Source organism: Anas platyrhynchos, chromosome 5 (genome assembly GCF_047663525.1).
Source record: "Anas platyrhynchos isolate ZD024472 breed Pekin duck chromosome 5, IASCAAS_PekinDuck_T2T, whole genome shotgun sequence".
NCBI lineage: Eukaryota > Metazoa > Chordata > Aves > Anseriformes > Anatidae > Anas > Anas platyrhynchos.
Genome location: NC_092591.1, coordinates 61,729,646 through 61,757,109, shown reverse-complemented (window position 1 = coordinate 61,757,109; position 27,464 = coordinate 61,729,646). Strand labels below are relative to the sequence as shown.

The 27,464-nt window shown below is 36.5% G+C and overlaps 1 protein-coding gene and 1 pseudogene across 8 annotated transcripts in view; both read left to right on the top strand.

The window, feature by feature from the left end:
- INSC (INSC spindle orientation adaptor protein) overlaps positions 1-27,464 on the top strand; it is a 134,891-nt gene that overhangs the window by 81,668 nt on the left and 25,759 nt on the right. For 7 of the 8 annotated variants that reach the window (XM_072039333.1, XM_072039331.1, XM_072039332.1 and 4 more), the window contains one exon: positions 907-1,032. The exons of the other annotated variant lie outside the window; for it this stretch is intronic. In XM_072039333.1, coding sequence (XP_071895434.1) covers positions 907-1,032 — 126 coding nt within the window. The remainder of the gene's footprint in view (positions 1-906; positions 1,033-27,464) is intronic. 8 annotated transcript variants of the gene reach the window in all.
- LOC113844234 (U2 spliceosomal RNA) lies at positions 27,143-27,315 on the top strand (annotated as a pseudogene).

The following is a 27,464-nucleotide window of genomic DNA, read 5'->3' as shown; positions in this document are numbered from 1 at the left end:
CTTAAACTGAAGAGTGTATATTACGCTTGGTCCATGACTCCATTTAAAATTATTTCAGTCTCGCAATCTGAATATTTTAGACCAAGATCTTTCATCTGTGATTAATATTTTGAATGCTTTCTTTTTCACTGTGTTTGCTTGTATGTAATATATTGTATCTGTAGTCTACTTGACGGCATAACATTTTTATTTAACAAAATCCATCAAAAAAGTGAAGTGCATATATTGTATATATTTATCTTTTCATTTATTATGTGGCCTTTGTTAATATTTACATGTGTATGTGCTATATTGGAAATTAGGAAGGCTTGCTACTATAGGGATGTATATATACCCTTTTTTTTTTTATATGCCATATCTAAAGAAAAATGTGTAATAACATAAGTTTTACATGCTAGATGATGAGTATGTGGATTACATATCTTCGTATAACTTGACACCTATTTTGACATTTTCAGTAGCTCTTCAGCCACGTGATCACTTTCATATTTTAGCAATAGGCAAATACTGCATGGGTATCAGAAATGTAGAGGAATGTGAAATATTTGCTAACAAATCTATTTTAAACTAATAGCATATGGTTGAACTATCAATTAAATATCACTCCAATCTCTGTCATTTTCACATGAATGTCAAGTTTAATTTAAATTGTGCTTGTAATTGGTAAAAGTCAGTCACTTAAGTATACCTCCCACTGAGGCTATATTACTTTTTCATTATTAAGTGTATAAGCATTAATCAGCTTGAGTTCTCTGTGTGAGCTTAATATCCTCTTTGTTGGTGTTTTGATGATAGCTAATTTGGATAAATTACTAAAGAAATCTACCCCTCCCCCTATGACAATCTCATTTAAATACTAGAGAAGCATTCAGTGCTGCTTTTATGATTTTTGCTTTTCCCCTGCAGGAAGGAGGTGTAGTTGCTCTTTTTAAGATCTGTCGCCAAGATTGTTTCAGGTGCCTTTATCCCCAGACACTGAGAACATTGGCATCCATTTGTTGTGTAGAGGAAGGGATGCACCAGCTGGAAAAGGTAGGCATTTCAGCATTTTTTACTGACTGCATCAAAAAAAGAAGTCCCACCTTTAATCTCTTCTAGAAATTGATAACTTTGTGGTATTTGATACAGTGCTTCATTCTATGCTCGCTTTTTCTGTACTGAACACATCTCCAGTCTTTACAAAATTAGTCCCAGCAATAACATTATCCTATTCAGCTGTTTACACAAAAAGGCTTTCTAAGAGAAGATAATTTCATAAAGCAGCCAAATATGCTAGTGACCACGTCAAAACCAAAGCAAAACTAAACAAACAAACAAACAAAAAAAACAACATGCCAAACACTTGTGGAAATAATAATTACTGGACTCTAAGCTTCATACCAATCCTTTTTCCGACACTCAGGTAGGTTATCTGCTTGTGGTACTGAGCTAACTTGTGGGAGCTGTGATTTCACAGAAAGAAGCGGGACAGATATAGAAGTCATCCAATAAAAAAAAAGTCTGCTAATCAGCAACAAGTCTCATAAAAGCCAATTTTAACCGTGAGGGACAACATCAAAACATTATCCATATAAAATTGTATCAACTGCTTATACTTTATTCCTTTCTCACTCTTGTTATATATTGCTGTTTTGGAAAATGAACACTTCTCCTGGTCACTAAATCATGATCTCATCCTTCTGCATTTCATGTAACAGTCATCTTCCACAGCTGAATAATGGCCTCTTCAAGTTAATGATAAATGATTTCACTGCCACTTTACATTGACGTATCTTGTAATTTAGTGCCCAGAATTCAAGCAAACTATGGCAGAACATCTGCAGCAAAAAGCAAGTCTCTGAGCTTACAGTAAATGAAGATGACTTAAATTTTTTTTGACATAATGCTAGTTCAGACTGACACCAGAATCAGTCTAAAAGGATCTTTCATTATGTCCAAAATAATAGTGGAATTAATAGAGTTAGAGATGGAAAAGATTGATTAAACTCACCTGGTCCAATTCCTGGCAGTGTCAACATGCATTTAATGTGACCCATATCAAAGCTGATGAAACGAGTCCTAGAAAAAGTGATAACTCTCAAGCCTGTATGTCTTTTGATATGCTCTAATGTTGGCCACAAGTAAAGTTGCTCAAGGTAAACTTTGTCACAATCAGGAATGAAGTAGTGTGTAAAGGATTTTTTAATGGAAATCCTTAATGCTGATTTCAGTAGTTCACTTTCACCTGGGCATTCAGTCCTTAGAACATCTTTGTGAATATGAGGGGCTGGACATTAACCCTACTCATCTGACTGAACAGGTAAAAATTCATAGCAGGACTATTTGGATATCAGTTTGTCAACTTTTTTGCCTAAAATTGTGTTCCTTAGGATACATATGTTATGTTGGTCCAGTACATGTGTGGGTTTCTTGGAGGGAGAACAGGATATTTCACACATCAAAAGAAACAAAGAACTTTTCTCTAAATGAAGCTAATGTCCCTCCAAGTGCTACTAGAATCGGAACAACACAGGCCAGTACAATGCTACTTTATCTGTAAATATCTTTCAGCTGATGAGTGCCCAGGTTTGCCAGTTTATAGAGATGAAGGAGGATAGCATGCAGGATTTTTTTTTTTTATTTTGCACCATTCTTGTACGTGTATTTAGAAGAAACATCGTGTTCTGATCATAGCGAATTAATGGAAAGCGTACTAAATGAGAAGACCAGTATTTTGACATGAACACCACACTGGGTTTTAATATTGTCTTTAAATAAGAATGATTTTATTCTTTTAAAAATGTGAAGCACTCTTGCAAAGAACAAAAAGGAGGATTATCAATATTAGCATTTCTGTTGTTACAAAAATTACCATTTGTTATCTGACAAAAAGGGCTGCTTCTATTATTCAGCTATGTATACGGATAGTAGTGAAGCATTTAATTTGCTCTAATGTGAATATCATTATGCCACCTAGTGCATTAAAACATCAGTGCAATTTGAACTGGATTTTTAATGATAAACTTCATTCAAACAAATAAAGCTTGCCGTTCAAGCAATTCAGATTAGGTAATACAAGATTTTAAAAAACACTCCAAACAACTTAAAAACAAACACCACCACCACCAATAAGAAAACACCTCACTCCCTTCTGTATTTTTAATTAGATTTCACAGCCTTTAAAGTGTTTAGAAGGCTACTTAAAAGAAAACAGCAAGAGCTATCATTTCTAATGGAACGTTTATCTAGGAGGTGGGCTAAAAGGAGGTGGTGTACTTTCTGAAGTAATTGCAGTGCTTAATTACTATAGACATTAGGAATATTGTTTATTTATTCACTGCTCTTTCATCTTGCCGGTTTTCTAGCAAGGCAGGGTAACAAGAACATCTGTGTTAGACAGTTATTGAGAAAATTAAGTCAGTAAGATGTTTACTAGGCAATGGAAGCAGAGAGTTTTAACATTTTTCCTGGATTTAAAGATAACTGAATATTAAGCTTTCTCTATAATTAGTGTAGATGTAATGTGAGTAACTTCTATACAGGGTTTAAACCATTTGTCCTGAGTGAGTTTTGGCTTTGATGTGGAAATACTGTCTTGGTTAACTGGTGAAGGGAAAGTATGAACTGACTGTTCATTTCTAAAGATGTAGAAAACTGCCCATTTTAAGAAGGCATATTTTTCTCAAAATTTTTCAAGAATAATTATTGTTCTTTCCAGTCACACATCTTTAAATATATATATATGCACTATTCTCTTACAGCACCCTTGAAAGAAACATTACTTCATTGTGATAAACAAGTTTATCTTTGCTCTAATTACAATTAAATTACTGCATAATTGTTCCGATGACTAGCTTTTTCAGATGAATCTACTTAGCTATATTTACAGTAATGTAAAATCAGTTGGTTAAAATACTAGTTTATAATAGTTATTATTCCACTTACAAGTACTTTTTTGACTTTTATAAATGTACTGTTACTTTGTTGTACATTGAGGTACAGAGCTCCAGGAACAAAACAGTAACAAAATAGGCTTTTAATGTAGACAGATAATAAAGAAGTCCCTTTACTCTGAGCACTGTGTGTAAATAAATTGAGATTTATGTAACCTGTGTTCCACAGGTAGTAGTTGCTGCTTCAAACTGCTTTAGAACGTCTACTTGTTCAGTACATGTTAACTTACTAATCCACTGCTACACCAGTAGTGATCATTCTTGGGTCTCAGCTGCCTGAGCAGTCCCATTCAGAGAGGAGCAGACAGATCAGAAGTGATCAGAATTTTTATCCTTCTCATTATTCCTCAGCTACCTGTCCTTGTACCCAAGAGAGCTTTGTTATTTTTCATGTGGCCTTTGAACACACAGTTTTTAGGAGAAAGCTCGCTGTAGCAGAAAGGATGGTTACTCTTGGTTCACCCATGCTAGAATTTAAGCAAAAAGATGATGCATAGTACAGATAATGGATGCTACAGAAAATCATACACACTACAGATAACACTGACCTAATAGTTAATACAGAAAATCCCTAAAAAAACAGAGAGGTGAGCATGAGTGGAAACTGAAGAACAATGTTAGTACTATACATGCAGACCTATTTGTGTATCCAGCCCTGGTGATGTTTAGGACAGAAGTAGAATGATTTAGTAGGAGATTGGTTCTCAACAAGGACACTTGAGGTTTCTAGAGGGAAGAATGTCTGGACTATGCACAAAGTGCTTTGAAAGCTCAGCTTGATTTACGTCAAGGGTTTCCATGTAGGAAGGATTTCCATGCAGGAAGGACTGTTGCAGGCATGGAGTTTGGCTAGATTAACACGTGTATTTAATGAAACTTAAGGTAAATAAAATCGTTATCTTGGTATGTCTGATAATGTTATCCTGCAGTTTACATTATGAATAACTCTACTTTAAAATTCACATTCAGTGTCAAGACAAAAATTTGAAGATGCCTTTAACATGTAGTAGCCTTTCTTGGAAAAGGGGTATCTGAATAACAACCGTACATCTTAGCACATCATTTGCCTAAAGGATTTCTTCAACCCTTTCACTTTCTGAGGTTGTATTAGGCCCTTGTTTTGTAGAGTTGTTGGAACAATGGGTCTCCTGTATATATGCTGATACGAAGCCTCACTAAAGGCTGAAGACTCTGGCAGTTTCTGTGCTTTGCATCTATCCATACGATGCTTCTTGACTGGTGTTAGAAGCCACAGCTTTTGAATTTATGTTCTTTGCTGGAGATCAGTGATATCATCTTTACAAAGGTAAACTTCCTGCTGCAATAAAAGAATGCAGTTAGCTCAGAAAATGGTACAATATGCTGCAATTTTTATTATGCCTGTGAAACGTTATTACATTAAAAAGCTGAAACTCAGCTGGGGCCTAGATCAAGGTGCAACTACGACAAAAATAATGATTTACAGAAATATTAATTTAAGCAGCTGCTTAAATGAATTAATACTGCAGTGTAAATTTGCTTGCACTATTTAAATTAGTTTAGAAAGCAAGGCACCTGGAATCCATTCATTAAGAGAAGATATTCCAGAGAGACTGGTGGCAACAGTTGTTACTTTATTAAAGTTTTTTTTTTTTTAAATCTTTAACAAGTAACAAACCTTTATTTCTGTGCTTTAAGTAAAATTGCCTAGACATAGTTTATAAATTGCTTTGAATCCTTTATTCAAAGCACATTAAATCAAATGACTTACTTCCAGAAAAAGAATCTAAAGAAGGGGGAAAGTGTAAAATTTTTTGAGATTGGGAAAATAAAAATTTCTTGAAGACTTCTTAAATATGAGTGACCAAAAATCTATTGTTCATAAAGAAACCAGCCTGATTTGTAAGAACAACAATGCTCTAATAATTTCTATGTTACAGGCATGCAGTCTGTCAATCATGAGAAAGGGACTTTTGTCATTGAGCTCTTACTGAGTAATAAGTAAAATGTTTATTACAGAACTGAAAAATACAACTTGTTTATAGCTTTTGGGTGTATATGAGCTGATATATATTGAGTCTGAAATGAAGTTACTGTGGTTTTGACTGACGCTAATATCTGAAACTGAAAGCTCAAGGTGATTAGAGCTGAATGAAGTAATCTGTTGCATTAATTCTTAGCTGCTAAAACAACTGAGGTTTGTGTAGCTGAAGGATGAGACAAGTGAAAATCACTGAGAGTGATTTGATTATGAGGGCTTTGGTCACCCGTTAACCACTTTTAAAGTTAGCTGGTGGCCTACATGTCATAGATTTTTGGATTTCATTGTCAGAGCATGTGAATGCTCCACAACCTTGCATGTTTTTATTTTTCCAGTAACTAGTATGGTATAGACATAACTTCATACCACACAAGAAATCAGAAATCTGCCGAATTGGAATGAGCTATATAACTGCCTTCCTATTTGAATATTCCAAATGCAAAATACCAGGTGAAACCAAACATTAGTAATGGGCTCTTAGGAAAGGTGGGTAAGATGTTCCCAGTGATTAGAGAGACCCACAGATGGCTAGATTTAAAAGTGTATCTTGCAGGTTTTTTCTTTTAAAAAGTGCAGGGTAGTGTGCAGTTTTCTCTGAAGTAGTGAAACCTTACTTTTTTTTTTTTTTTTTTTTAATGGCATATAGTGGCATATTACAGGACCTATTACAGGCATATTACAAGACACCTGGTAGGGGGTGGTTGGACCAGATGATCTTGGAGGTCTTTTCCAACCTTTATGATTCTATGATCTCCAGCAATGAGAATATCTCTGGAAGTTCAGAGGTTTGCCTCAACGTGTTTGTCTCCCTCACTCCCCAGGAAAGAACTTTGTTAAAATGTGTTTTTTTCAGATTAACATGTAAAAACTTCTTATGGATATTTCAGATTTTTTGCAGACAGGTAGTTTCAGGACAAGGGATCAGAAGGGACATTAAAATGATTAAAATTATGAAATGATGAAAATTATGAAAAATGAAATTACATATATGTTTTATTCCCAAGTGAGCTAAATTCAAAAGATTAAAAGATCAGGACTTTTTTTTTTTATTTTTATTTTTTTTAAATCAGAGCTTATAATTGAGCTTTAGTCCATAGAAATTCATAGAATTTCATGCTATCTTGCTTCCTGGGTGAGACAGGGCAAGGCAGGACATTAGGGGAAAAATTAAGGATTTCTAGAAGTCATTTGAAAGTAGGTAAGTTGTCAAAGGGTCCTTTTCTTGTCTCTTTTTCCCCCAAAAAAAAGAATAGTAACATGGAAAGTTATAATCCTTTACTAGTTTTTCATGGCTCATGTTCTCAAGCATGTTCTTAACACTGTTTTATGAAGGGAATATTACTTTTTCTTCGTTCTCCAGGACAGTACTTGTTTACAAGAAAAACGTGAATCTTCATGGATGGGAAGAGACTTTCTGAATGCTTAAAATCACATAACACTGTCTCATGTGCTAGGAGCATGTGAGATGATTTAGATGGAAAGAGTACAAGCAATGCATTACTCTTACAGTCCTGTAGCTGAGAAGTCATGTCTTCTGTTATACATTTTGCACTTCTTGTGTGCGACAATGTTGTTTTGGCTCACCTTCCTTGGTCATTTGTAGCCAGACTTTGAAGTCGTGCTTGTGAAATTGCAAATAATAAGCAGGAATGGATAAAGAGATTTCTGCTCTTATCCTCTTCTGTCAAGATTCAGAGCCTTTTGAAGACTAATTCAAGCAACTTTTGACACACAGTGCAGAGCATACTGACACTTGATGTTATTGATAGCTGGAGCTGGGAACTGTGTCTTGCTGTTGTCACTGAGTAATTGTGCAGGTCATAGGAGGAGAATTAGGAGCTACAATGAGACAGAAATATGTCAGCCCTAAGGAAGAGTGTGGAAAACAAGTTTCAAAATCTCATTTTCACATATATTTTCATGATTATCAAAAAGGCATACTGAAAGGGCATATAGAAAGGCTACTGAAATATCAGTAGCTGAGTTTGTGGTAAAATTAGATAATGTAAAGTTCTAGGCTTGCAGCTCTTTAATTTACTGGACACTTCTTAGTAAAGCTGTTTAATTAATTGGCAGTGAAAAATGTGCTGGGTTTGGCAAATTACATTTCTGCCAAAGCCCCTGCAAGATTAATTAAATCATATCTGAGAGTGCAGGAACTGCCCTTTCTCAACTGCTGGCTTTGTATATATTAGGTGGTGTTTCAATTTTTACCTCCTGATTACACAGCTATATATACATAATTAGTAAATGTAGATTCTTTCAGCACAATACCAGGGAAGTGCAGCAAGACTTCTTAGGTCATTGCTGAATCTGACAATTCCCAAAAAACTCTTGGGGGGGAAATAATACACAATGATACACAGATACACAATGCTGCAGTTCTAGGGTAAAATGTTTTGGAATTCGTGGAAAGGACATGTTTCTGGATGTTGAAAAACAGCATGAAAAGATCATCTTGAAAGAAAGACTCTCAGATAATCTCTGCAGTATTTTTTATTCTGTTGAAAACTTGCCAGTTATGTGGCAGGTTAATTTTTTTTTTTTTTTTTTTTTAAGTTAGTACCTATTTTATCATGCAGAGAGATGAACAAGCTTTTTTTCCTTTGATAGACTTCTGTGAGAGTCATGGAAATGAATAAAGACAGACGTGTTAGTGCAGGATTATGGGACATTGCCTGATCTCTGTAGGAGAAAAGTATGCACAAATGCTTTGGCTGATGTCACTACAATTTTTCCAATTGTGTTAAAATGACTAATTAAATTATAGTGGTTGTGTGGTTGTAGCCCTGATGGTCTAGGGAGATATGTATCAGTTGTTCTAATAAAAGGTATTGCCTCTTGTTACAAACCTTGCTTCATTTTAATCCTATTATAGATTTCAGGAGACATAGAAAGGAGTCAGAAAGCATACAACTAAAGATAAACATTTTGATAATACTGGTAAAGTAGGACAATGTGAGACTTGGCTAAGAAGTTGGTGAATAGCTGTTTAGTTGATAGATTTTGTTATTCAGTAGATCATTTAGATATCATGCATGGCCCAGACTGCAAACATATACATGTGCACTTAGCCTTTAGCATGTAATTTCATTGACAGCAAGAGAACAACTACATGTTTAAAATGCCAAGAGATGCATGTCTACTAGTCTGTTCAGGCTGCAATAAATTTCACAGAATAAACATTCTTTTGAAAATCATTGAACACGTAGAGTTGAGGAGCAAAGCAAAACTTTGAGTCAGGTCACAAAGAGCTTTTTGACAAACCTTCTCTGCTTTTTCAATAGAGGTGCAGCAGGCAGGCTATGAATTTATATATAAAGCAACCTGTAAATTGATAACAAAGTGGAAAGCTGTTTTCTAACCCAACAGTGAACATTTTAAGGCTTTTGCCTCTAGTGCGGATCTTTCCATGTCACCTACGGAATTAGGTTTTCTTCCCTTTGCTTCTAGTGGTGTATTCTGTAAGTATAGGTCTATGGTAATAAGTCCACATGAAAATAAATAAATAAATCATAGCAGCCAAGCAGCCCTGCCTGATTTGGGTTTTATCATCTTTTTGGTAAGAGTTGATCAGGATGAGGCATCGCAGTGATACTTGGATATCAATAATGTGCTCAGAACAAATCTTGCCACTGCTGTGCTGTATCTTGTCCAGTTCCAGAACGCTGTTCACATAAAATATGAGATAATGAAATTGGGTGTACTCAGGCCTTTGGTTTCCCCATAAGATTCAGTCACTGACTTCTTCTCATCTATGCCTCAGTTCTGTCTGTTTATACATCTATATTGTTTTAGCAGTTTTAGCTGAGGTGCAGCAGAGTAAGACAGGTTTTTTTTCCTTTGTGTTTTAAAAAATGTTTCATTGAAATACATTTTGAAAACTGAAAAGGAAAATCCCCAGACTATGCCAACTCACTGAGGTGAACGCTTCACCGTGCAAGATCAAATTGGAGCAGTGCCTGTAGATTGCTATTCCCTCCAACTTCATTTTGAAGATTTGAGCTGGTGCCAGGTTCCCACTCTGTACTTGTTTGGTTCCCATATAATTTACACATCATTTTTTGTAGTCAGTTATGTTAGTATTTTATGCTATCTATTGATTTTATATTTCACTAAGTATTTTATTTAAAGCACTCCAAATAGCCATAGATTTATGTTTCAAAAGTCACAATGTTAAGAGAATTTTATAAATGAAAAATAATTTGGAAATCATTAGATGATGATTTTTCTGTAAGGATTCAAAATAATCCTTAAAGCAGTGACAATGACCGGGGCAGCAAATGATCCACGAATGACGTCTGAAGAAATATAAGCCAATGCATCTAATGACAGGTGGGTTTTCCCTACCTAATAATAATAATAATAATCTATCAAGCAAATTTAATTTTAAGATGAAAGAAGCAGCTTACTCAGCTCCTAAACTGAAGGCAGAGATTAATGAGAATCAATTGAAGCATTTAAGAAGAGTGCAAGGAGAGAGCTATTTTGGACCTCAAACATTCCTCTCCTCCCTGATAGAGGCAGAAAAGAAACTGGAGAAACATAGCCTTGCAGAAAGATGTAGATGAGTAGCTTTCATAATTTCTTTTTTCTATCATCAGGAAGTTGTTGCATTGCAAACTTACATTTGTGATAATGCACACGTAAACATGTACTGAATGTGCTTATGTTGTACACATTAAATTGCTTAGATGTAGCCACAATGAAGTGTGAGGAGAGATCGGGGTGAAAATACTTATTCAAGGAGATAGATGCATTAGATAGCTTCTCTCACAAAATCTCTGCTGAAATTAGATGCGCTAGTCTAACTGACCCATTCTGCTACAGGCTTCATGACTCAGTTTTACTCATGATTTTTGTGACTCATTAGAAAAGGCCAGAGAGATCACTGCTCAGGGCCTCTGTTTCTTTTTTTGGCTGACTTTCGAACTTGCCTAAAACTTCACTGATTTCAGAGGACACTGCATTGAAAAAAAAAAAAAAAAGTGTACTTACATAGATTTGCTTACAGAACATAGATTTGAGTGTCTTTGAAGGCTGCAAATTCAATACTAGCCTTATTTTGCATTCCAAGGCTTCTGGTACACTTATGGTCCTTCTTGAGCTTAACTTATGAATCTTGGAGCTTTCTAGTGCTTTATGTAGCTTCTTGGACATCTATTCTTGCACACATAATATTGACTTCAGATTTTTTTACACATTTAATTTTGAAGAATGGAGCTTTCACAGATGCACATTACTAGAAAGTAAAAGGAGAAAAACACTTCCTCTTTCATCTAACTACAACCTTCACCAAACACTGGAATTCCTCACCAGTATAAAACTGTACTTACAGAAATAATCAACCCCCATCAAAAAAAAAAAAAAAATAGTCTCCTGGTTCCAGCTGTCTTACATTTCTTTTATTCACGGGACGTAAAATGCTAGCTGGGACATAAAAGCTGTCTGTTATCATCTGATGGAAGTTTTAACTCATCTGGTCACAGTCATACCTGATGATAACATGATGGAGGCTGCCAGACAAAGTGACTGGTTTACGTTGATTTGGTAATGAATATTGATCATCTGTTGGGGTGAGAGGACATGAGAACACTGAAGAAAGTTGTTGAACCTCACAGGAGCATCCAGGTTCCAAGTTAGCTTCACAGCTTGATTGCTTCCTTGGGCTTGTTTTTTAGTAGTAGCTCAAACTAGCAAAATACATAAACCTCAGCTTGCACTTGGCTTAGACCTTGGCTCTTCTCCAAAACCACTTTCATAATTCTCGTTCTCTTATTAGCTTTCCTCCCTTTTCTTGGGTTCAAAATGGAGTTAACAAGCCTTCTGCATCACAGCACACCTCAATGGGGCAGTAAGAGCCCTGCTGTGAGGTGGGGTTTGGTGCAGGTGTAAACTAGGGAGCTTTTCTAGTCCCTGAATTGCAGCTGGATGGACTGAAGAACCTTTGCAAATCAGGTCCCAGAGAAGTGTCCCCAAATAGAGGCTCTGGATCTTGTTACTCACAGGGAAATTCACAAATTTTCCTTTTGTGAAATCTCATTTTATACATGTCTCATTTTATACATGTACAGTTGCTTGTGATTTTTCTTTGTTTTCAACTAGTGCTTGCCAAAATTACTTTCAAAATGTGACTAAAAACCACTTTTTTTTTTTTTTTCCTCTCCAATGCCTATCACAGCAAGCACTTTTCAAAACAGGGAAAGAGTACATACAGGAAACTTTTATAACAGCTTCAGCCAATTCTGGCCACTATTACTGTCTCCCAGAATATTTGCTCCATTTAAATAATGAGTGCTTAGCAGTTTCACTTTCTCACCCAAATGGCATTATCAAAATACAAATTGATCTTTATTTATTTATTTATTTATTTTTTGTCAGTATCTGTATATTCTTACTCTATCTCTCTATCTTTCTAACTCTTACTGGGAGCTGATTTTTTTTTTTTTTTTTTCCCCAGAGATAGTTGTAAGAGTGCCAGAGGCAATCAAGGCCAGTCTCAGATAATTGGCTAATTAGCTGAAGCTCAGTATGCATTCTTTCTGACATGTATTTTAAGTCAGGGCTGGAAGTACTGAATTGCTTCACTAAAGCATCCTGTGTGTGCTCCTAACAAAGACAGAAGGAGATTAATTGTATCAGTTGTTTCTTACCTTGCGTTTGCAGTGAGCTAAGAGCTACCATGTGACTTACCTGAAGCTCACCCATGATATGTATGAGTCTCTTCACATTTCTTAAAACAGTGAAGGTTAAATAATAATTAATGGCAGGTGATGTAGGGGCCTGTTTGTGCGTCAGTACATTGTTTTTTTGTTTTTTTTTTTGGCTGAGGCTTGTTTGTAGGAAACCACTTAGATCTGGCACTCTGCCTGATTTATACTAAAACTTTCATGTTTCATAAAGCATCTTTGAAAACATTTAATGAGCTGTTGGGAAAACAATCTCATCCCTTTAAGATAATCATGTTTTTGAAAAGCTAAGCATCTAACAGTATTGCTCATATATTGACTGTCTTTCTTCTGTCATTCAAGTCACAGATAACAGCTCTTTCACTGACTATTCCTTCCCTTGCCACTACCTTCTAAAGCTCTTCCTTTACAGAGGGTTGTAGAGTGTGCTCATTTGCCACTCCTGGTAATGGATGAGCAAACTTTGTATGGATCAGGGCATCTGATGTGCAGAATCAGTCTTGATTTTCATAGAAACTTTACTGCATGTCATATGATGGCAGGTTTCTTCATTCAGTTTGTGTTTTGGTATGCAAAGAAAGTCCAGAGATAATCAGGACTGACTTAAGCCTGAGTTGCTATCTTGCACAAGGTGTTTAGAGTTGTTCATTAATTTGGAAGTAATCTGGAGTGTTAAAGCTTGTCTCTTAGGCCTTGTTGTGGATTGCTGGTTCTGTTTAACTGCACCAGCTTTGAGATTTTGACCTGACAAGATCTTCAGCTGAGAGTAAGTCTTAGGAGGAAGGAATCCTCATCAGGACCCAGCAGGTGGAAATAGGAAGGCAGAAGTTCTCCCAGTTACTAAAAGCTCATCTTGTCACTTTGTTTTTGCACAAAAGCCATGAGAAAAGGTTTCCCCACAACTCCTTCTGTATTCTTGCTGAAGAAAGAAGCAACTTCCTGAAGCAGCTGAGCTCCCAAAAGGCAAGATATGAACTTTTAATGGGCAGAGATGAGAACATAGCTGATGCGTTAACTTCAAGAGCTGTGAACAGTGATATTTGTAGAACAGATGCTGTCTTACTTTTACTAATTCCTGCCCTGATGTCCTTAGTGGGTGAGATATCGGGTTTAAGTGCTGCCTCTGCCCTTCAGGACTTTACTCTCTCCTCCCATCTATTTATATGTCCATTTGTTAAATAAGAAAGCATGCATTTTCTATTCATAACTTACACTCTTAAAGGAGTCCCTCTCTGAGTGGTGAGTGGCAGCCTTAATCTGACTTAGTTTGTGGAGTTGGATGCTCATGAGATTGAAGCTGATGTCCTGTGCCATTAGAAACCTTGCCACATGAAGAAGTGCAACTTAAAGCCATGAAAGGTCAGCATGTGATGGGTATTTTTGGTGAGATCATCTTCTGGCCAGTCTATAGTTTACAAATCTTCGTCTGTACTGGGTAATGCTGTAGTCTGCCATGTTTACTTGCAATAAAATGTCCTTTTATTTCTCACCAGAGTCCATGATTGCTTAATGGAATGAAAACCTAAATAATTAAATAAATAAAGAATGAGTAAAACAGGAGACAACAATGCTGAGGTTGAAGTCTTCTGATAGCCTGAGCACTGCTCTGAAGAACTTTGAAAGCAGAATAAGACCTCTTTGGAAAGTACTTCAGTTTGATGGGAACAGGCAGTTTCTCAAGCTCTCAGCAGACAGAAAAGAACATAAATGTTCTAGTTTCCTGGAGATAGGACCATATCCTTCTCCTGTTGCATTAAAGGAGGCCACTTCAGATCAACTGTTAATGGAAAGACAGGGATTTTCCAGCTTTGTTATAGCACAAATTGGTTTATTAACATGATCTTCCCATCTGTGACGTTTCCTTTATGTCCTATATGTATAATAGCCACATATCTCTTTAAAGAGCAGGTAGATAGTTGTTTTATCTTGTTGCTGTTTTTAATGGGATTTAATTTGTAGGCATAATGGGAGCAACTACATGGGTGATAGCTATTCCTGTAGAGTTTGCTGTCTGCATGCTGAGAAGAGAGCTCTAGCAGGGCTATTGTAGTAGAGGAAAATGTTGTCTCTATTTTGATCGTCTTTTGTAGCTACTTTTCTTTTCTACCCTTGTAAATCTTCTGAACTGAGTAGTTTGCCTTTCTCCTTTCTGCTATTTCTCCTTAACCAAAACCAGACACTTGTGAGTTTTTTTTAGTGCAGGAACATCCAGGCTTCAGGGCACTGGGCTTGTATATAGCCTCCAGACCTGCAACACAGATCTGTACCAGTGATTTAGTTGGTTGTGGGAAGAACTGAAGGTCAGGTAAATTTTCAGTCTTGCTATTTCTCTGTTGATTTCCCTGGTTTGTATAGTCTCTTTCTTTCTACCTGTTATATCTTCTTTGTCCTAGAGGAGCCTGAATTTCAACACCACTTATACATTCTCCATTTTTACCCACATAATACAACTAATAACACAACGAATGTTGGCAGTCACATATGCCTCTGTTTACAGGAGAATGTCTCAGAATATGGCAGAACTCCAGAAAGTATTTTGGATTTATTTTAGAAAGCTGAGATCCTTTCAAAGACTGATGTCCGTAGAAACTTCTGTATTTACCAACACCACTGACTGACTACCAGATAAGAGCACAGAGGAATGAGAGGAAAGACTATAGAAAGTTTATAAAGTAGGCTTTGTAAACACTGAAACTTTGCTTCCTCTGTCTTCAGCAACTTGAAGCAATTGTGGATATATCAGTTCAATCTAATGATTAGTATGGGAAAGGATTCCAGTATGCGAAGATAGCATAAAATTTCCTCATAACTGTCTTTTGACTGTCAGAATTTTTCGTGTTTAACGTAAGCTTTCAAAATCTTCCATTAAGACAGAAATCTTTCTTACTTTCTTACTCTGTTTATCAGAGGCCTGAGAAAAGGACATGCAGCAAAATCTGAGAGCAGGGATGCTGTGAAACAGACAAACTAAAGGTGACTACAATGCCCGTCTAGGATTTTCAAAAGTGATTCATAACATTAAACTTTTCAGTACTTTGATTCCAGCATAACTCACCTGAATGAAATCTGATATCTAGGAAATTGTTGGTATCCACTACCATAGAATGGAAATTACATCCATTCCATTAAACTAAAACTTAATTGTTATTAAAATCAAAGATAGGCTGATTCTGTATTTTCAGCATTACTGCCATCCTTCACATGTGCACACAATTTGAGAAAACTCTTTAAAAGTGTTGTTAAGGTCACCTATGGATTTTGGTAAGGTTTTACTCTTGTGGTAGTTATGCTGTGTTAGCAAAGCTCTTTAGAAGGATATAGGTGTTGCTGTCCCTTCAGAGGTTTAAAAAAAAGTTCAAAATAGGGTACTAAGTTGATTAACAGTCAGCATGGAGGAGAAGTTTCAATCAGAGGGCTAGGAATTTTATTCAAGTAGAAGATCAGGGAAAGAATCTAAGCACTTGTGCATTTGAACCCTTTACCTGCAGTGTTCTAGGATAAATTAAATCATCCTTGAATTTGTCTCTGAGAGACAATGAGTGATAGATAACTCTCTGAATAAGTCTTGACAACATCACAAATATGAACTATGACTGACTCATGCAGTGTAATCTACGTATTGCATTATACAACAGTGGCACCCAGTGGAGGCTGGAATTAGAGCAGGTTTTCCATTGCTGGCTGCTTGGTAAGGCCTTCCCAAATCTACCTCATGTTTAGTGCTGAAAGCATTGATTTGTAAGGTAGGTCTATGAGCTACCAAAGTGATGCATAACTTCAGTGTTCTCCTAAATCAAATACTCTTATCTGTCAACTGGGATTTACATTTGATATGTTTAGGCTATTTAAGCATTTATAGATCTATACAGAACAAACTCTTAATAGCTTCACTGAATGCTAACTCTTGTTAACAAATCCTCTTGTCTCCTAGAAGTGAAGCATTAATCTACTCAAAGTATTGCAGGTAAAATCAGTTTTTAAAGGAGAAGATTCTAATTTCTTTTGGTCTGTACCTCAGTCAAAACTTTGTATCTTTTAAAGAAGATAACTGCTAAAGTAGTTTGGCTTATTGCCCCCAGTAGTTCAATCTTGTAGAAAATACAGCCTGGCGAAACTCTATGGCCCAGTTTACACCAGTGAGCACTCTCTGTTTCTGTTACACCTCTAGAGTAGCTGTAGAATGAGAAAAGGTGAGTAGTAAGAAAGGAACCCTTTTTCCTGCTGGATAGATCCTCTGCTTTAGCCACATGAGTTAAAAACCTTTTGAGCAACACCTTGTTCAAAAACATCCTGAGAAATGGAGCAAAAATGCCTTCTACTCCTACTGCTCTGAAAGTACTGCTTGAAAATCATCAGTAGAAGCTGCAAAATCTTGGAGAGAAAGTGAAGAGCAGCATGTGCACATGGAGGTGAGGGAGAATAGAAAGAAAGCATGATTCACTCTGTCTGTGTGTTGATGCAATAGTCCAAATAATAGTAAGGTGTGTGAGAGAGGCGGGAGAAGAGGAAGGCCAGATGTGGGTCGTGTAGGTGGGACAGGGACCATATTTTAACACTTTAGATTGAAGCAATGCTGAATGTGGCACCACCAAGAACATTAATCTTATGATGTACATTAATCTGCTGTCAGCAGATTAAATCCCAGTAATATGAAGTCCCTGATACGCAACAATGTGCATGGAATGTCAGATTTCCCCACAGAATATATAATATACTGTGAGGCTGGTCCACATGCTGCTCTATGGGGAATGAGGCTATCTGTCTCATCTCCTGCCTGTTACCTTCTTGGAATGATGTAGTTTGAATAGTTGTGGTGAAAAGGTGTCTGGGAGTAAGTGATTTCTATTGCCAAAGAGAAGTTTATGAATTGGTATAATGTTCCCGTGTACTTAGCGCTGTTGAGCTCAGATTTCAGTCTCAGGTTGCATGCCTACACAGTGGCTGATATTATCAGGAAGATGATTAATGAGGAGGATGATCTGAGTTCCTCAATCTTCTTTCTCTCTCTTTTTTTTTTTTTTTTTTTTTTTTTTTTTTTTTTTACTGGCTTAGTAGAGGTCGTTAAAGCCTCTTCCTTTTTTATTTTTATTTTTTATTTTTTTTTCCTTACCTTCCTTGATTTATTTTTAACATTTCATTGTAAACACTGAGTGCTTTGGCATTTGGAGTTTGTGGGAATTATTTTAAATTTCCAGGGAAAGGTTGGATGCAGGGAAGCACATTCAAGTAAGTGTTGTTTTGCAGTCAAAAATAAGTTATGAAAAGAGAATGATAAGTTGTCCTAGATTATTTACACACTTTGGAATTGTTTTCATAGGGATGAAAGGCATTAGGCAGAAGCAGCAGCTCAGTAAGTGCATGCTCTGTTAAAGTACTCTATTTTGCAAGCAAGGACCAAGACAACTTGCAAGTAAGTCATCAGGACTTACTGCTGGTTAGATTTCTATTCAGTGTAAGATACACTTTCCTAATTTCTGGAAGAATGACTACTTTTTTTTTTTTTTAATGGTAATAGGTAGCATCATTACAATGGCATTTATCCAAGCATTATGTGGAAGTAGGTAAGTAGATCTTTATAGCACAGGGTGTGAGACTAAAATTAAATCACTCAGGAATAAAAAGCTACCTCAAATTTGTGCCTTGAACTTCATGGCTGAGAGATCCATTATGTTGTACTACCATCTAGATTGAGGAAAGAAGTATAATGAAAGAGAAAGCAAATCTCAGCAGTTTAAATATGCTTAAATTTATTTTTGGAACTAGAGGCTTGATTTGATCAGAGCAAAATTAATATAAGATGTAAAGCATAAGATGTCTTTCTCTGTGACTCACTAAAGATTGCTCCTTTTGGAAGGAGAGCCAGATTGCATGATCCCACTTAGGATCCATTTGCATGGACAAAACCATGTTTTTCCTAACTTCCAGCTTCTATGAGAGGAATATGTTATATGTGTTTAAGGCTGTGACAAACTGCTTTTCCCCATATTCAGAAGGGAATTTTCAAGGAATTGTGCCCAGGGAACTGGCATTGATTGAATTTCCCAGGCCCTGGCACCTCTGCGCTGCTGCTTCAGGTTAAGTACACTCTACACGTTCACTGGCTTTGCCATCTAAATTGTATTGCAAATGATGTTGTTGATGTTACTCTGAGTAAGATATCTTTGTGCTGTTCCTCTTCAGTTTACCTTCCCTCACAGCAGTGAAGACTCAAGCTCCTTTAAACATGAAATAATACACTTCCATGTCATTTCTGGCAGTTTTACCATTTCTTTGCTAGAAGGATTTCTCGCTTGTATGAACTAGTTAAAAGACTTGCCACAAAATGTTATATGGAGAAGATAAAGCACTTACTTAGAACCTAGAGCACTGAAGAGAGCACTAGGACAAAGTCCAATTAATCAGATGAAGACTTTCATCCCCAAAAAAGGACAGGTTATTGGGGCATACTTATATAATTACAATTGATTTTTCTTGCAGAGAAAGAAGAAAAAAGAAAAAACAAAGACACAAAGTATGGCAGTTGCTGAAAGTGGAAAGGGAAGTTATTTTAAGTAGAGATGACAGTGCCTTTTTTCTTTAATTTTCCCTCTTGTTTTTTAAAGAAACCTGAGTGCTGATTTCTAATCTTAAAAATAAGCTAGTCAAAGTAAGTCTATACTAATAAGAGGTATTTTGGTGATACGTGAGATAGAAAAACCATGGAAAGATAGGAAAGGATGTAACAATCAAATACCTTTTCAGTAAAATGGATTAAGATTTTAATGGATTAAAATTGAATTAAGAAAGATCAGTTGCTTGAGCTCATTGAAAGGTGACTGATTTTTTATTTTTATTTATTTTTATTTTTATTTTTTAAGCAGAATGCTTTGTGGTCAACTGTTCTGAACAAAAGCATGTTTATGCTTTCTTTTAAAATTCCTCAGGCTTGGCACAGGTACTGTCTTGCTTTTGCCTCAGCTATTCACCTTGTTTTGTAGTGGCTTCTGTATTTTAGCTCTGTTTAATGGTGCTCTTCACTAAGACAAACAAGGATCTAAGCCATAGGTTTTGATAAAAAGGAATGGAAATCAGCAGTTAATCAGAAGCAAATAAGTTGTTTCTGAAATTCCCTGAAAGTGTTAGAAAAGACGTTTTACAGAGCAACTTTAAAAGCACTTTAGAAAGTGTTTTGACACTCTACTCCCCGATATGTTGCTCTGCCAATGTCTGAGTGCTGTAATAAAAATATGTTTTCTTTAGGGTCTAAATGTTAAATGTAGAATTTGTACTCTAAAATTGTTAATCAGTCATTATAACATCCAAGAATTATGTAGCAGTGCCTGGAAAGATGAGCAAGGTGCATGCACATATGTGTGGGACCCGGCTCTATTGGGACTGTGACATATCCAGTACACATCTAGTAAACTTTCTGATACTTAATAGATTTTGCAATCAATGAAATTTCATATTGTTGTGACAAATTTCTGCTCCTGGTTTTTCAGGAAGAACTGGTAGAAGGTGATGAATGAAAGCATTTAATTAAAGTACTTCAACCCTTATTGTTGCTGCTATCTTTGCTATAGGCATTATGGAAATTTTTTTGGATGTCAAACATATGTCAATTAATGCTGTTGGTATTTGATTTTGTTATTAGGAAAAAGCATAGTCACGGACCTATGATGCTAGGCACTGTATATACCCACACATGCACACAGTCTGTCACAAAAACTAACAATTCTATAAATATTTTGAAAATAACCCCAAAAATGTTTAATGCAACAGTTGTTGGCTAGGTTGTTAAACAGAGGTTTATAGCAGACACTGTGAACAGAACATTTCCAGGTGTCCAGACAGTCTGAGGTTACTCATAAATGTTAAGAGCTATAATGAAATTTTGGACAGCATAGCATGTTGAACAATTTTTAGCTTGACGATGTTTTGATTCTGTGGAGTTCTACCATTGACTCTGAACTTCACTAGGGAACAATCAGACTTGTTTGTCATAAGATTAACATGCCTGAATTGCAAGGCACTACTATTCTGTGTTAAACTAAACTTGTTGCATGCTCTTTGTGCATAAAATGAGAGAGATGGCGGTTCTTAGCACACCAGACTTGGGCCAAGACAAATTTTTGAATGATTTTTAGTAGATCATCCCTTCTTCTGAAGTAAGTTGTATGTAAAGAGAGCCTCCATTTGTTTGGAGGCTACTAATATAGTGGTAAACAGTAACAAGATGTACAAGATTTATTTTTGTGTCTTATTTCAGAAAATACTCTGATATCTTCCCCTCTAGATCCTTGCTGACTTCGGCATTTCGTGTATTTTGAGTCTTGCTTTGTATAGCCTCTTTTCTTCATCAGACATAGTCAAAGACTGAATATTCAAAATATACTGAATTAATCTCTGGTAAAACCAGTGTAATTTACATAACACAAACTTTGTGCTGGCATTTCCCTGGCAGTTGCTCTCATTGTTTGTAATGCTAGCTCAGTCTCATTGTAATGCTTTTCTCAGGAGAGGGAACAATGTGGTAAGGGCTCTGCTTGCTGCCCAATGAAGAAAACCGTGTACCATATCTAGACGCAGCTGAACTGTCAGGGGTGGCTGAAAGCACTGCCAATTCTTCCTTTTGTTCTTTGCCATGTCTACAATTGACTTGTGAAAATATTTGTTTGAATATTTAATTTGCAATCTGAATTATTCTAAAATAAACTCCGAAGAAAATGACGTTTACTATGTAAGCCCTATTGGAAAAGGAGACTATAGTGCAAGAGTGTATCAGAAGAGAGTTGTGTGAGCCACATTTTTTTGCTGTATAGCAAAGCATATCCCCTCAAAACAACATTTCCCCTGTACTCGGCTCTGGTGAGGCCACACCTTGAGTACTGTGTTCACTTTTGGGCCCCTCGCTACAAGAAGGACATGGAGGTGCTCAGCTGGGTCCAGAGAAGGGCAGCAAAGCTGGTGAGTGGTCTGGAGAACAAGTCCTACGAGGAGCAGCTGAGGGAGCTGGGCTTGTTCAGCCTGAAGAAGAGGAGGCTCAGGGGCGACCTTATTGCTCTCTACAGGTACCTTAAAGGAGGCTGTAGCAAGGTCTATTCTCCCATGTACCTGGTGACAGGATGAGGGGGAATGGGCTAAAGTTGTGCCAGGAGAGGTTTAGGTTGGATATTAGGAAGAGTGTCTTTACCAAAAGGGTTGTTAGACATTGGAACAGGCTGCCCAGGGAACTGTTTGAGTCACCATCCCTGGAGGTCTTTACAAGATGTTTAGATTTAGAGCTTAGTGATATGGTTTAGTGAAGGACTTAGGTCCGAGGTTGGACTAAGTGATTTTGGAGGTCTCTTCCAACCTAAATGATTCTGTGATTTTCTTCCTCCCAGACTCTTCAATCTTTAGCAGATTTTGCTACTACTAGGAGTTTGGTATACTCTGAGCTTGGGTTATGCTCTTTGGACACAAGGGCCTAATATACTTATGATTCAAAAGTGACATGTTTATCCCACTGTTTTCCAGTTGTCATGCCTTTCTATTATCTCCTCTAGATCTTAGAGGATGTTATCTGTGCTGTTCTTGCATAACCTGTGGACTGGCAGGTGGCAGGATGAAGCCTGATCATATGCAATTTTTAGCCCCAGTTTGGGCTTTACTTATCTGAAGGATTAGGTTGGAATGCAGAATCTGTTTTTATTGTTTATGTGAAGTGAGCCTTGAGTGTTATCAGGGAATTGTAATATTTAGTTGCTATAATTACTAGGTTCCTTTAATCGTAACATCTCTTGTGAGTATTATTCTAAAACTAAGCAAAATGGATCATAGATTAGGGATGCTATTAAAAAACAACAAACAAACAAAAAAACAGACATTGATTGATGGTGACAGAATCAGTGCAGTATTTGGGACTTTCCTCAACAGCCTGCTTATTTTTCTAGATCTAGCTTCTTTGTTAAAATATCATAAATTGACATTTTATTTTTGCCATAACATAATGCTTACACTTTTTTTTTCCATCTAAAATAACTGAAGAGGATCCTCGGCTAATGAACCTGGAATCTTCTCAGGAAGTAGATTTCAGTGAGTTGTGTCATGGTTTTCTGATGGAATAGAATAGTTCAGTTAGTCGGGACTTACTGAGGTCATCAAATCCAACTACCTGATCACTTCAGGGCTAATCAAAAGTTAAAGCTTGTTGAGGGTGTTATCCAAATGCCTCCGGAGCACTGAGAGGCGTGGGGCATCAACCACCTTGCTAGGAAGCCTGATTGACTTGTGTTTGACTGATATTATGGTATAGACGTTTTTCCTTATACTTAGTCTGAACTCCCCTGGTACAGCTTCGTGCTGTTCCCATGCATCCTATCATTGCTTAACAGGGAGAGGAGATTGGCACCTTCCGTTCCATTTCCCCTTCTCAGGGAAGATAAATTTATGATAAGAATATGCAAATTTGCAAATATGATTTTGAATGCAGATTGGGACTGCCCCTGTATCAAACTGCTATGTTGTAGGTACCTTTTTTTTTACTTTTTACTGAAATAACCTCTGTTGGAAGTGTAACCAAATTTCTGGGTTTGTTCCTTTTCCAATGTGACATTCAAATACTAGCTTAGCTTTAAGTATGTATTTTAGCCCCAATAAGGATGCTCATTTGTGTTGAGACCTAGTAAGGCAGCAAACAATATTAAGTAGAAGAAAAATCAACTTTCAACTGGTAAAAAGATTCCATTTTGTCAGCATTTCAACATTGTCCCTATTTCTTTTGGTACAGAGTCAATATATCAACTGTATTTGACCAAAGAGCAGTACTGGGAGATGTTAATGGAGAGAAAAAAAAAACAGATAATTTTCTCTGATGGTTTGTTGTAGACCTCTGACTGCTCATAAAGAGTCCATGCAAACAGCTGATCCTAAACTTGAATTTCTTATGCTTAAAGCAATTCTGAAATTATTTTATTGCCACCATAGTCACAGAAATAAATCGATGTTTGTAAGAGACGCAAGGAGATTTTTCTCAGGAGAGAAATCTTAGGATGAAATTGCTTGAGTCTGTTGCAGCTAGTAAAGTTCCTTCAATTTTCAACAGATGAAAACTGCTATTTATTTATTTATTTATTTATTTTAAATTCTTGTTCAAATAAGTGTAGCAATTTCCTCTGTTGTTATTACAACACAAATGGACTCTTACTGAGTTGCTCCCTGGAAGTTTTATAGCTAAAGTGCTGTGAGTGTTTTCATTATAAGTGGCTATCATAAAGCTCTACAACTTGCTTGTAAAAATTCTCTGCCAATGAAAATCTTGCACATATAAGGTCATTTCTGGAGCTAATTTATTTAAATTAATTTATTAAAGTAATTGAACAGCAATTGTGCAGTAACAAATGTAGCAAATGATTTTTTGTAATGCATGGTGCCTCATAGTGCTTTTCTTAAAAACAACAATTTGAGAGAACAACACGGGTGAAGCACTAAGACCTTTTTGGCAGTTATGTTTGTTTAGACATAAAACCTTTTAATTTTGAACAAGCTGCTGTATATATTTAATACATTCTATTAAGTGTCCTGTAGTTAAGGTGTGTTTAATTAGTGTACATGTGATACAAAAACCATAGAAACCTTGTCTTTTGTGGAGTATGGATATTTTTAAGCTACATTGAGACCCTTGAAATGAGAAATATTTGCAGAAAAATTGTTTGCATAAGGATATGTTTCTGAATGCATTTGCAGAATCTCATATTTAAAGTAACAGTAAAAAGCAAACCATCGTCCTGTGCTATTTTCATTGCTTATTCACTCTTTCTAACTCCTCTAATTCTGCTGTGGTGGTTTCACTGCCACCCCCTGAGCACAGGATAGGTTTGTTTGTTTCTACCTTCATGGTACAGTGTTCTACTGACCCTTTCGAGAATCGTAATATAATGAGAGAAGTTGTATGTGAAGTTACAGTAATAATAATTAATATATAATTAATTATAATTATTAATTATAAGCTCTTTTATCAGCTTGATAGCCTATCATGTTAAGGTTTGAAAGTTTTGACTTAAACACATCCATGTTTCTAGCAGGAAGGTTGTCAGGAACTTTTTGCTAAGGTAATAAAGATGCTGTGAAGAGTGGGACTAGCTGATAATGACTGATTTGCTGGCTGTGACCCCCATGCTGCGCTTTTGGATAGAGGCACTTTCTCATTATTGTAATAGATGAAGAGGATGCTCTAAAAATGCGATATGCATGTGTTATTTTTTTTTCTCATGAAGAGGTGCAGTAACACTTCTTAAAAATAAAATTCATGATATCACACCAAAAACTCAGTGATACAATATAATCAAACATGTTGAAAGTGTATTCTTTTTTGTAAATGCCAGACACCAGGTGTTTGAGAATATGCCCTCATGCCATGAAGTGTCTGTGACATTATTTATTTAAAACTAGATCATCGGAGCATGTTTTTTTCAGTGAGCACATCTCATTTTCTGGAGTGCCCTGCTATGCATAACCCTGGAGCCCTGTTTGTTTATAGAAATAGTTTATTTTTTTATTTTATTTATTTTTTCCCCCCCTCAGACTATGATCCCCCAGGGTAAATAAAAATGAGGGCTATGTGAAAACTACTTATATGTGGTCCTGCCCTAATTCAGGCTTCAGGTTCCAGAATTTTGTTCAGCATTATTATCTAACTCATGACAGTTCCTCTCATCTTGTTGCTGAGTCCTTTTTTCTGTCTGTGTGGCTTCATTTTAATGAAATTCAGCCCCCAAAGTATAATATATAAAGCCTTATTCATTATTTAAAAGAAACAAAAAAAAGCATATACTTTCTGGAATTTGTGATGCAGATATCAAGAAATTCCTACGAATAGGAAAAGGTTCTTGCAACTTAAAGCCAGTATATGCAGCCCTTCAAAATACAAGGCAACTGAGACCTTTGACTTCTGTCATCTGTCACATAACTTGAATTGCATTTCTAACTCTGTTGTTTGTGAACACAAATAGTCCTCTTGTAATCTTGTATGCTCCTGAGATTACACATAAATCGTTATCGTGATGTGACAGAATAGGAGAAAGCATTTAAAAAATGCTGAGTTCTAAGACCATTAAAAATATATTTGCTTTTTAAAACCACCGTAGTCATTTATGGTCAGTAGTTATCCATCTGTTTTGTCAGTGCATCCTGGTTCTATAAACACCAACAGTGGTTTAGTAGAAGGATTGGGACTACAGGTGACTTCTATATAACTGTGAGTGAATTCCTTCTCCGTCTCTTCTCCTTCTGTCCATTTTAGCCACTCAGTCCTACAGAACTGAAGGCCTGTGAGGAGTATATCTAGAAAGTTGGGTGTATCCTTGGCAAATTCACGTACATGTATGTTTGTAGAGGGTAGTTTGAAACAGTGTAAGCTGTGCTTATAAGGGTGGGTGGATGTGAGCTGGTAGGCTAACAGCAGCGCAGCTCCTGGTTTCTTTTATCAACAGCTTTAAAAGACTGCCTTTCCCTTCATCTAAGTCCTCAGTATTGAGGTAGTTCAAAGCCAGCTATTCCCTTATCCTTGAAACAGAGATGAGAAAGAAGTCTGGATGTCAATCTTACTGATTTTGTCCATCCTTTCTACGGAAAGGACTTATTCTTTATAACCTCTTTGACAAATCTTATCTGCAACAAGCTTAGACCCTCTCTGAGTGCCAAAGAACGTCCACTGTAAGTTGACCATCTTTCCTAGGTTTAGAAGGGAGAAAACGTTTATATAACATTTATCCTTTTCACTCCTATTCAACCTAGAATTCACTCATGTCATCTTGCTCTGCAGTTCATTTCTTCCTACGACGTGGCTGCAGGATTCCTGCTTAGGCATTGACACCTTTAATGGTGTCAATCTTCAGGCTGAGAAGTTTAACAGTCTTTTTTGAGGTTGAGATTTCTTTTACTTAATGCACATAATTATATTCCCCATACAGATTAGATAATCTTTATGTTGGCTTTTGGTGGCTAAACACAGGGAAGAATAAGTACATCATCCATAGCATGATCACGTTCTGAAGGATAGAAGTTCAAATGGGAAATGAGTTGAAGGTGCCGTGATCCAAAGAACCTACTCATAGCAAACTTCAATACAAAGCTAAGGTAATTGCCAGCTGTTTTAAAACTACTGAGTTGGGAACCAGTCAGCCTTTATTCAGCTCTGCACTATTGTGTAGAGTATAAAAGAATAGCTCATGTTTATAAGGTGCCATGGCTGCTGTACAGCAGTTGTTCCAAAAATCATTAGAGTGCTGCTTCCGTGGAATTGCTGCAGCAGCCTTGATTACTTGAAATAGTATTTGTGGACACTTTAATGGCGTCACTTTACTAGTATATCATCTCACTTTAAAAGTAGCTGACCAGCTCTTTAGCTGGTATAAATCAACATATTTCTCAGCTATAGTGGAGCTAAGGCAGTTTTATCTGCAGAGTATTTCACAGGGCAGGTGACCATATATGAAGGGTAAGGTGTAATACTTTGTCCCTTTTCCTTGGTTTCTTTCAACATCGCTTCTCAGCCTTTTGGCTAAGATCAAGTGTAGTATCTGTTCTTATCAGTTTAATATCTGATACATCCTCAATGCGAGGACTTTATATTAAATGGACTTTTGGGCTCAGTCTATTTATTTATTTATTTATTGCCAATATAAACCTTGATCTGATATTAGGAAAAACTTTACCAAAAGGGTTGCTAGGCATTGGAATGGGCTGCCCAGGGAAGTGGTTGAGTCACCATACCTGAAGTTCTTTAAAAGACATGGAGATGTAGACCTTAGTGATGTGGTTTAGTGGAGGACTTGTTAATGTTAGGGCCGAGGTTGGACTAGG